General features: G+C 34.5%; 1 protein-coding gene and 2 non-coding genes across 4 annotated transcripts in view; 2 read left to right on the top strand and 1 right to left on the bottom strand.

Moving 5' to 3' along the window:
• The window catches only part of LOC129757763 (uncharacterized), a 286,926-nt gene extending 284,429 nt beyond the window's left edge, over positions 1-2,497 (top strand). For both annotated transcript variants that reach the window (XM_055755060.1, XM_055755059.1), the window contains exons 8-9: positions 1,511-1,715; positions 1,781-2,497. In XM_055755060.1, coding sequence (XP_055611035.1) covers positions 1,511-1,715; positions 1,781-1,959 — 384 coding nt within the window. In that variant the 3' untranslated portion in view covers positions 1,960-2,497. The remainder of the gene's footprint in view (positions 1-1,510; positions 1,716-1,780) is intronic.
• Positions 2,498-6,605: 4,108 nt separating this feature from the next.
• On the top strand, positions 6,606-6,677 carry Trnae-cuc (transfer RNA glutamic acid (anticodon CUC)). The gene has a single exon. It is a non-coding gene; the product is annotated as a tRNA-Glu (tRNA).
• A 91-nt stretch (positions 6,678-6,768) lies between these two features.
• Positions 6,769-6,841, bottom strand: Trnak-cuu (transfer RNA lysine (anticodon CUU)). Its single transcript has one exon. It is a non-coding gene; the product is annotated as a tRNA-Lys (tRNA).
• Between the last annotated feature and the right edge of the window lie 5,126 nt (positions 6,842-11,967).

Below are 11,967 nucleotides of genomic sequence, written 5' to 3' on the forward strand. Positions count from 1 at the left end.
GCACTGAGACAGCTGAAAGTCAATAGGTCAAACCCCGACCAATTGGAGAGTAATTATCGAAATATCAATGCTGCTGCGAAAGAAGCTATTACAACAGCGAAAAGGAAAAGCTGGGAAGAACTTGCGGGTAACCTTTCGTCACAGACCCCTTTGAAGGAAATGTGGAGTAACTACCGGAGAGTTCAAGGTAAGAAAAGGAGTAACCAAATCAACTCGATCCATTACCGAGACGAAACAGTAACTGACCCTCAGGCCATGAGCGAGATGCTAGGCGACGCATTCGATAAAGTATCTAATGAAAGTGCGTAAACCATTTCCGCCGATTCGGGCTACCACAACCAAAACTTCAGCATGTATGAGCTCGACGAAGCCCTTGAAGGTTTGAAAGGTTCCACACCAGGACCAGACAATATCTATTACGCGATGATCTCACATCTCCCCCTTGATAGAAAAACTCTGCTCCTAGAAACATACAATCGCTTATGGAAGGGTATGAATCAGTATACCCTCAGGAATGGACGAAATCGCTCGTTGTTCCTATCTTCAAAGGTAAAGGACAACGCACAGATCTTCTCAACTATCGCCCAATTTACCTTAACAGCTGCATTGGAAATGTTTTCGTCAGGATGATTAATAATCGACTTGTCCGTCTTTTGGAAACAAAAAGACTTTTTACAACCTACAATACGCTTTTCGAAAAGGCAGAAGCACAGCAGATCATCTGTGCACTCTGGAAAAAATTATTCGCGTAGCTTTCAGTGAAAACAAAGTAGCCCAAGTAGTGGAACGTGGACAACAATGAAATACGAAAAGTTGTCAAGTCACAGTTCACGAACCGATGGCAGATGCAATGGCACACAAGTCTGAACAATAAATTGCGCGAAGTTAAAAACACCGTTCTACCCTTTAAAGCAGCCATATTGGGAAATCGAAAAGATGACGTTATACTAGCTCGTTTTCGCATCGGACACACACTGCTCACACATGCTTTCCTTTTGGAAAGAGTAGACCGCCCGCTTTGCCCCAGACGCAACGAAGTTTTGACCGTCAAACATATTATCGCAACGTGCCCACAACTGGAAGAAGAACGAATCAACCACGGAGTGCCGGGTAATCTTCGAAAGGCGTTGGCAGACGACAGAGAAATGGGAATGAAAGTGATAGAATATTTAAATTCATTCAATTATGTAACAAAATTTAGTATTACTTTGTAACAAGGAAATAGCGAGGGACCGAATGTCAAAAAGGTCCTTAATAAAAAAAAACATGAATTCCGGCCTGTTTTTGTTTTTCCTGGACGAGCCATACAAAAGATGACCTTCTTTATCACTTCTCCAATTGGAGAGTTTAGATTGCGCTTGATGAAACCCATACCCTTCCTTACTTACCTTCATGACATCAAACGTCTTCGCGTTCATTAAAATTTTAGCTCACCGTTAGAGCCTCCAAGTTTCCTCGAATGGTTTTACAACCTTCATAGAACATTCTCCTCCTCCCTTCTTCCTCACAGATTGTCAGCTGCCCGTCGGAAACGGAACGGGAACGGTGGCTGAAGGTGACGGAACCGCTGGCCTCCGAGAACCCAGACGAGAAGATCTACGAACAGTGGGACTGCCCGCAGGTGATCGCCGTCCATCCTTATCACGCACTGCAACCGGACGAGCTGGACCTGGACATCAAGGATGTGGTCAACGTGCACCGGAAGATGGCCGATGGTAGGGTTTTTCTACTTTCATTCTTGAATATTCTACCATTTTCATGGACTTTTCTTTTCCTACAGGTTGGTACGAAGGCGAAAGGATTCGAGATGGGGTAACTGGATGGTTCCCGAGCAATTATACCAAGGAAATTTTCTCTTCCCACATCCGGGCCAAGCACATCAAGCAGCGCTATATGCTCCTGTCCTATACGTCCAGGATCATCGATACGACCACCTTGCAGCACGTCAAGAAGAAGTAGGAGAGAGTTTTGAAGATGATTGCAACCACGAATTGTATATATCTGTGTAAGATTTGTAAGAATAGTTGTTAGGCTTAAACTGTTACTTGGAATGCATGAATGAGAATTGCTGCAATAATTAGTTGAAAATAGCTAGGATTCTGCTTGATTTTTTTTTTTCGTTCTCTAGAAATTTGTCTATAGATCTATACTTAAAATTGTGCCCAATAACACTTTGTTAAGCTTTAGGGAAGAATGCAACAAGTCTTAAAAATATAGGTTCCAAAATTGTTTAGTAGCTAGTACTTGTACATTTGTAAAAAAAATGTGTTTAAATTATTTCGCAAAATTACCTCTGATTATACATAAATATACTTACTTAACGCTCATTCCTTTTGTAGTTAGGGGCAATAATCTACTACACTACTGTCCACGAAACTTAAGTTTAGCTGTGAATAGAAATGTTTCGGTTTTGTTTTTTTTTTTGGAATCATAATTCATGTGCTGTATGAAGCAAAAAGTATTACGTATTAATAAAAGTCTTAGTAATTGTTCTAAACGTGTGGATTTATGTTGCAAATATCACATTGGCCTTGACGAAAATTGATAATTATGTTCATGTTTTCCTTTTAAAAATATCAAAAAATTAAAGTCAACTGTAAAAAAATCATTTAGGTATAAGAAAAATTAAATCAAATAAAATGAAGAAAAAACGAAAGTCTACATGACGTTATAATAAAAAAAAATAAAACTGTTCAATTTGAGCTGCATTCACAATTATCAAGATTGGGGGAGTTTGGAAATTTTGGCAATTTTCTCAACTTTTTACGATTCTTGACATTTTCGCCAATTTTTATATTTTTAACAATTTAGACATGTTTTTGGAAATTAAATTTTGTTTGTCAATTTCCCATTTTGAATGTTTTTTACAAAATCCACATTTTTTACAATTTCTTACAATTTTAACAGTTTTATTGTCATTTTTGTCATTTCTGTCATTTTTGTCATTTTTTAAATTTTTGTCTTTTTTGTAATTTTTGTCATTTTTGTCATTTTTGTCATTTTTGTCAATTTTGTCATTTTTGTCATTTTTGTCATTTTTGTCATTTTTGTCATTTTTGTCATTTTTGTCATTTTTGTCATTTTTGTCATTTTTGTCATTTTTGTCATTTTTGTCATTTTTGTCATTTTTGTCATTTTTGTCATTTTTGTCATTTTTGTCATTTTTGTCATTTTTGTCATTTTTGTCATTTTTGTCATTTTTGTCATTTTTGTCATTTTTGTCATTTTTGTCATTTTTGTCATTTTTGTCATTTTTGTCATTTTTGTCATTTTTGTCATTTTTGTCATTTTTGTCATTTTTGTCATTTTTGTCATTTTTGTCATTTTTGTCATTTTTGTCATTTTTGTCATTTTTGTCATTTTTGTCATTTTTGTCATTTTTGTCATTTTTGTCATTTTTGTCATTTTTGTCATTTTTGTCATTTTTGTCATTTTTGTCATTTTTGTCATTTTTGTCATTTTTGTCATTTTTGTCATTTTTGTCATTTTTGCCATGTTTGTCTTTTATGTTCTTTTATGTTCTTTTATGTTCTTTTTGTCGTTTTTTTCATTTTTGTTACTTTTGTCATTTTTGTCATTTTTGTCATTTTTGTCATTTTTGTCATTTTTGTCATTTTTGTCATTTTTGTCATTTTTGTCATTTTTGTCATTTTTGTCATTTTTGTCATTTTTGTCATTTTTGTCATTTTTGTCATTTTTGTCATTTTTGTCATTTTTGTCATTTTTGTCATTTTTGTCATTTTTGTCATTTTTGTCATTTTTGTCATTTTTGTCATTTTTGTCATTTTTGTCATTTTTGTCATTTTTGTCATTTTTGTCATTTTTGTCATTTTTGTCATTTTTGTCATATTTGTCAGTTTGGTCATTTTTGTAATTTTTGTCATTTTTGTTATTTTTGTTATTTTTGTCATTTTTGTAATTTTTGTAATTTTTGTAATTTTTGTGATTTTTGTAATTTTTGTAATTTTTGTAATTTTTTTCATTTTTGTCATTTTTGTCATTTTTGTCGTTTTGTCATTTTTGTCATTTTTGTCATTTTTGTCATTTTTGTCATTTTTGTCATTTTTGTCATTTTTGTCATTTTTGTCATTTTTGTCATTTTTGTCATTTTTGTCATTTTTGTCATTTTGTCATTTTTGTCATTTTTGTCATTTTTGTCATTTTTGTCATTTTTGTCATTTTTGTCATTTTTGTCATATTTGTCAGTTTGGTCATTTTTGTCATTTTTGTCATTTTTGTTATTTTTGTTATTTTTGTCATTTTTGTAATTTTTGTAATTTTTGTAATTTTTGTGATTTTTGTAATTTTTGTAATTTTTGTAATTTTTGTAATTTTTTTCATTTTTGTCATTTTTGTCATTTTTGTCATTTTTGTCATTTTTGTCATTTTTGTCATTTTTGTCATTTTTGTCCTTTTTGTCATTTTTGTCCATTTTGTCATTTTTGTCATTTTTGTCATTTTTGTCATTTTTGTCATTTTTGTCATTTTTGTCATTTTTGTCATTTTTGTCATTTTTGTCATTTTTGTCATTTTTGTCATTTTTGTCATTTTTGTCATTTTTGTCATTTTTGTCATTTTTGTCATTTTTGTCATTTTTGTCATTTTTGTCATTTTTGTCATTTTTGTCATTTTTGTCATTTTTGTCATTTTTGTCATTTTTGTCATTTTTGTCATTTTTGTCATTTTTGTCATTTTTGTTAATTTTATCATTTTTTTTTCATTTTCTTCATTTTCTTCAGTTTCTTAATTTTTTTCAATTTTTTTTAATTTTTTCGTTTTTGTCATTTTTGTAATTTTTTGTAATTTTTTGTTCTTTCTGTCAATTTTGTCATTTTTGTCATTCTTGTAATTTTTTTTTTGTAATATTTTGTTTTCGTCACTTTTTTTTATCAAAAATTAAGGCAAGAAAAACAGAATTCTTGATTCAATGTTGAAAAACCAAATTTTAAACTCAATCCTTCACAGATTCAATTTGTCGATATCTTTATTCTTTATACGTCCACGTGGCAATTTTTATCAACAAAATTCTGACAAATGCTGGAATGTTTCCTCGACCATCGTTACCTCGACAGCCAGTCTTATTTTGACAAAATTCTGAAAATTCGCACCGACCGAGAGTTGTTTTTCACGTAAAACACGCAGAAATGCTCGTTAAAAAGTTTTTCCCCAGGACGGCAGTAAAAGCATCCAAGAGCAAGACTTTTTTTCCAACTTTTCGAGCAAAACACGGTAGAAAAGGAAAGTCTTCTTGCGAAAGTTGTTAACAAACAATATGATTGGTTTCAATTTCGCGAGTCAATTATAATTAAATGGTAATTACATGAGTTAAAACATTTCTTCTTAAGATTTGTACTGGCAATAAGTAATTTGAAATTATTTGCATTCAATTCACTATTTGCTCTTAGTTTATACTTTAGGTGAAAACCCCTGTTACGTGGAATTATAGCCCACAGATTGGGTTTCCAGTTTGGACGTGTAGGAAAAAAGCGGCAAACGTCAGATGAAAAATAACGGTTTTTATTATTGTATTTCTGGATCTCGTCGTAACGTGCAAACGTTTACTAAGTTCGAAGTGCTTTAGCTTTTCGCGAATTTGTAGTGGATAATACAGACCCCGTTCGTTTTTGGCAACACGCCCGTAAATTTTATGTTACCAAAATCGAATGTTGCCAAAATCGAACGGTTTTTTTGTCACTTTTTTATATTTGATTTTTGTTTCAAATAACTCAAAACTTATGTAATACCTTATATTGGCATGAATTTTTTTAATTTGACTCAAGTATATTAGTTTTAAGCAGAAAAACATGAAAAAATTCATATTTTTACTGTTTAAAACTATTATAATTAGGCCGAATTGAAAAATTTCATGCTAATATTACGTTTTACATTAATTTTGATTAATTTAAAATGAAAGTAAAAAATAAAATAGAGATAAAAAAAACCGTATTTTTTGGATGTTGCCAAAAACGAACGGTTTTCGTTCGGATGTTGCCAAAATCGAATGTTGCCAAAATCGAACGGGGTCTGTATTAGGTGTCTGATATCTTCAAATAAGTTAAAGCTTTTAATATAATCGCCTTCAATACTAATTGAATGATTTTCCAAAATCTAACGATTTGTTGCTTGAGGTTAACGTAGAGCGTTCTCGTTGAACATTCCGGTTTCTAGGGCCAATTATACTGTGATTCAGCTCAAATTGCCCCGTTTCCATGTAAGTTTTTTGATATAGAATTGGAATATTTGTTAATCTAAACATCTAGGCAATCTGTATCCGGAACGCCGGAACGTAGCACTCGAGTACAGACGAGTTAGGAAAGGGAACTATTTGTAAGTAATCGAATTTGTTTTTGTTATACCTCAATACAAAATAAATATGCCTTTGCAGTTGAGTCCTGTCGAGGACATTTTGCGGCATTAAACGGCATTAAGTCTATCTGAGACAGACTACAAAAACCCCAAACAACCCCCGTATTACCAATGCTTATGTTTTATAACAGTTTTATAGAAACAGGCTTTTGAAAGATACATATGAAAATTGGAACAAAAATAACAAGAAACAGATACTTGCATGTTTGATAGTTAAATATTTCAAGTTAATCAACTAGTCCCATATTGTCTAGTGGTTAGGATATCCGGCTCTCACCCGGAAGGCCCGGGTTCGATTCCCGGTATGGGAAACCTTTTTTGTTGTAGTTTTCCATATCAGCTGATATTTGATTATCAAAATCAATAGGTCGATATTGTTATAAAAATATCAAAAATTTGTGCCGCCCAACGTGGGGCTCGAACCCACGACCCTGAGATTAAGAGTCTCATGCTCTACCGACTGAGCTAGCCGGGCAACTGTGAAGTCTAGGTACGCTGAAATTCGCACACTGATCCTCAGGTAGGTACGAAGAAAAGATCATTCCAGGATCCTACCTGAAACGGACTACATCCTACGAGTAATCCTCCTCATGCTGTAGGCATCTACCTATTTTTATTATTTTTGGCCAAATTCTTTTCAGTATTTCATTAATGTAATAATTTTAAGAAATGTTTAATTTATTATTTAAATTTAACTGAGTTGGGTATGTTGCAAAGCAAACCTTCTTCACCCTTATTCTTGTTTTCGATCGAATGGCATTCGCTCGAAAGTTTTGCAATTTTGCATTCTTGTTTTCGTTCGAACGAATGAGAACCGTTCGATCTTTCGAACATCGTTCGAACGAACAAAAAACTGCATTCTCGTTTTCGATCGAAAGTATTTTTTCTTTGGACTGACAAACGCGAGTCTAATGCTGCGAATGATGACCGTTTAAAGCAATTGGTAGAATTTAATGCAGATTATAAATTACAAAAGTGGTTCAAAATAACATATTTTGAGCAAATTTGAGAAGAAATGAGAAAAATGTGATATTTAAACTAAACATAAAAATCGATCCAGGCCTAATTGAGCCAACTGACACGGAAACCTCTGCCAATGAATAAGACCGGTTGTAGAGTCGAAAGGTGTTTGAAAATTTCACACATTTCATTTCAATTTTACATAATGATATCTGTAATTCAAAAATAACAAAATTTTCTGGAATACAAACTCATTTTTATTTAAATTTTTGTCGATTTTTTCTATGAGAGCTCGATCTCCTACGACGGGGCAACTTTCTAGCAGCAACAGCGATAGCATCACCCCCGCCGGCTGGTATCGGCTCCGATTTGTCGAACTTCTGGAAATCATACAAAATAGCTTGCTGATGCTGCTGCTGGAGGTTTTCTTGGTGGGCCTGATCCGCTCGGGTATGATTGGGTTTTTTTCCTTGTCCCTGGGCCGTTTACGAGGTTCCTGTTTCCCGGTTCAATATGAAAAATTTCACAATATCACAATCAGGCAAGTTGTTCACTTTTGTTGGCACACGGGAAATGTCATTTTGATACAGCAGGGCTGCTTAGAAATTTCGAAATTCATCTGGTAACACCAACATCGAACGTATCGCATTCGAACGAAAACAAGAATAGCTTTTTCGAATTCGATCGAAAGTATCCGTTAGAACGAACAACAGATACGCCGTAAACAAGAATAAGGGTGCTTAAAAGAAGGTGCGCACAAACGATTCGAAGGCATGCGCGGCTGAGTGACATGCGTAAAACTAACGAAAAAAATAGATCAACTCTAAAAACAGAAAGGCTGCAAAAACGGTAGGGTCCATATCTAATTTTAAACATTGTACCTACAGATGATCGAAGCTCTAAGAAAAAGGAGAAATAAATGTCAAAGCGAATCTACCGATTGAAGGTGGAAAAAGCGTGTGCTCAATTGAGAGTAAACAAAAAAACAGTTTATCTCACTCACCAAAACGGAAGGGAACCACTCGCTGTAGGAACCCTCAATCAAATAAATGTATTCCATCCAATGGTTCTGATTCTCCCTTCATTCTTTTTTTCTGCCAGGCGAGCGACACGTATCGCCCGCCGTACATCTACTCCGGATCGTGGGAAACCAAATAGAACCCGGGTTCACACACGACGATGAATTGAATCGACCGGGGTGGCGTACACGTGAGCTGGGACCTGGATCTGTGAAATAGGATAGGGAAAAGTGAACGGTTAGGATACAGTAATTATTTTGGCAAAGGACGAACCTCGTACGGCTAAATGATAGGACGGTGCTGTTCCATTACCTACCTGTTATCGAGAGTAGAAAAAAAGTTGAAGGACTTGCTTTTTCAGGGCACACGACGAGGTGCAGAGATCCTTTCTGGCCATGGCAATTGATTAAGTACAATGCATTTTAGAGGGGTCCTGATTGATTTGAAACTTGTCGTGAAAAACAAAACTCGTTACAGTTATCCCACGCATGAGAGCGACCGGAACAATTTTTGAAAAAATGTTTGATCTAAAATTAAAGTAATCCTTAAATTCATGAAATATTAGTCAATCTTGACTTTTGAAATGGTATTGGAACTTTTGCCCGAAAAATTCATAGACGTTATCAGGCAGGACGTTTTCTGGCATCCTCAGCGATAACATTTTTCGGAAAACCTACACACTAAATCTTTTCTCCTGCGGTTGGGACCCCTGTATTTTCAACAGCTGAAATTACAGGACATTTTCAGGACAGCAAAACAGCTCAGGAAAACAACTGTCTAAACGTTATGTGGGTTCAAAACGCTTTCCTCCTGAGATTTGTAGGAAAATCTGAATTGGTTTCCCGAATCTACAGGCTTTTTTTCTTCACAATGCTTATCATACAAGATTTTTTAATTCTACCAAATACATTTAAAGGCTCTCTCGGTATAAACTATCATATTCAAAATTTTTGAATTTTTTTAATTATTTATGAAATTATCATTTTTATGAGAAAAACTTCATTTCTTAAAACTTCACTTTCGATTTCATTAAAAACTCATGGATCAATAACATGCCATGTGTGTCTCTTATGCACTACAATATCCCTTACACATTAAGGCCCAATTCGTTTTCCGCAATGATACATTTTCCCCGGGTGAGCATCGCTCGATGTTCTTCGAACTTCGAACATCTCCAAACGACGTGGTCTAAGTGCTCATAGTCCTCTTCACATTTGCATAGTTTGGAATTGGTTATATTTAATTTGAAATGATGCGAACTCAAAATCGAGTGATTCGACATGATCCGTAACATATTTTTAACAAACATTCTGCTACACTTCCTTTAAGAAATCCAGGATTTATAGACAAAACGAATTTCTTTATGAAAATTTCACATCATAGATCCGCCGCACACAGGGGTAAAATGGTCGGGATTCGACCAGACCGAACTGAACGCCAAATTGAAAAAAAAAATTAGTTATCTATTGCAACGGATGAAAAACACTGTAAACGTGTTAAACACTCTACTCTATGAAGATCAGGAAAGTTTTCCTATTTTTGAAAATTTTATTGAAAAAAAAATCAATGTTGCAGGTAGTGGAAATGGCAAAAATGCGTTGCGCCAAAGTGAACTAAAAGCACGTATTGCTCAAAAAATTGTTTACAGAATTTTTACAGAAATTTTTTACGGAATAATCTGCAGTTTATTCGGATCTCCGATTCGATTTTTAACTTTTAATGGTTAAAAAGGGTTATTTTTATTGCTTACTATCATCGTTGAGAACACAACCGGTAAGTTAAAATTTAAAATATTTTTCATTTAGAAAGTATGAAATTTGTATGGCTCGGTTCACTCTGGCTCAACGAATAAAATCAAAAAGTTGAAGAGGTTATATATCAGACACAACCACAAGGTTGACGTAGAATTACGGTAAAAACTTGATTTGTTATTTATTGTACAAATTTGTCGAATTTGAATAATTTTGACTTAAGCGATAGAGCCAAGCCCTAGTAGAGCTTGCAAGTGTTTAGTTCAAAAGTTGCTGAGCAACTAATCGAATTCGCCTAAATTTTTATTTTATATGCCGAAAATATCTTAGCGCACGCAAAATGAAGGTAAAGTTCAAAGCATAATAACAAAAAAGAGTGGATCACACGTGCGAGTATCGACGAACAAAAGCTTGCTTTGATCCATTGGGTTTTCATCCGGATCAATTGAAAGTACACTGCCGGCCAAAAGTTTGTAGATCACCCCTTCTAGAACATGTTCACTTTGACGTTTTTCCTAAAGATTACAATTCACTTACCTTTAGAGATTTAGGGAACATTCATGCAGAATCGAAGCATTCCGTGTCCATACCCGGTCGGGAACACAGCTACTCTTCAAGCGGTCGCGGATCGAATAGACCAGGCCCGGAAAATATACTGACCGGTTAAAAATTGGTTCACAATTTCCTCGATCAGTTGAGTTATTCGCGTAAGCTAACATTTTCTGTCTTTTCGACGATGCAGCTACGGACGGCTACGGACGGACATATCACTTGTTTTGTTTACTTTATGTCAACATTTACACACTCATATCTTTTCATCTGCAATTGCGTTTTAACGCACATAATTTTACATCATTCAAGTCATAGATTTGTGTTTGATATTGACTTTTCATTGCTTCGGCCAAGGGCGCATGAATTTTAGATGTGAAACGATGTAAAATCAGATCTTTTTGAAAATAGATCAAATAAAATTAGGGCTTTAAGCGTTTCAGGCTCGAGTAAATTTGGTAATTTTTTGGTGTATATATATACAATGAATTAAAATTCATCGGTCAATATTTGCGGCCAGGGGAACGGACGTAAACTATAGGTCAAATATCTTTGCAATAGATTTGAACGGATATTTTGCGAACAGTTTTTGAAGGTTAAAGATGGTTGAAAAATCGAGTTAAAAAAATGGTTTTGGTCGTCCGTAAAAAATAAATCATATAAATGGAAATAACTTGTTTAGAATCGAATGTCGGTTACGCTACGACATTTCTCATTAAACTGGTTTAATTTAGGCCCTTTTTCTAATGTAGATCTCAGCCAAACTTGAATGGGTTAGTCGTTTTTAATTTAATATAGCCAATTTAAATTGGCTATTATATCTACTGATCCCCTTTGCAAAGGTTCTTTGATGTTGATCCATTGTGATTTTTTAATACTTCAACCGATTCAACATCTATCTTTAATGAGAATCGAAAATTACATTTCATGAAGATAACAAACAATTTAGGCATAACATTTGAAGTAGGTAAATATAGTTTCAAAAAATACCTTTTTCTTATGCATAAAATGTTGCTTCCTCGATAACATATGGTTCTAACTCTAACTCCGCAAGGATTCAAAGAGGCATGATGTTCAATGAGTGGCGGGCTTAGTTTGAACCATGTCGTATCGATAGCACACGATTCATCCCGAAAATCCGCGTTGACGACCGTGATTATATGTCAAGGTCGCCGAATGCACTTGTTGGATAACATAACGCACATTAACACCTATTCGGTATGGAGACAGCACGTGTCTCCAATTGATCCACTAACAAACGGCCGAAAACCACAGCCAATGGCATGGCAAATCGTCTGACTGACAATCGACCGGATGGATGG

This window comes from Uranotaenia lowii, chromosome 3 (genome assembly GCF_029784155.1).
Source record: "Uranotaenia lowii strain MFRU-FL chromosome 3, ASM2978415v1, whole genome shotgun sequence".
NCBI lineage: Eukaryota > Metazoa > Arthropoda > Insecta > Diptera > Culicidae > Uranotaenia > Uranotaenia lowii.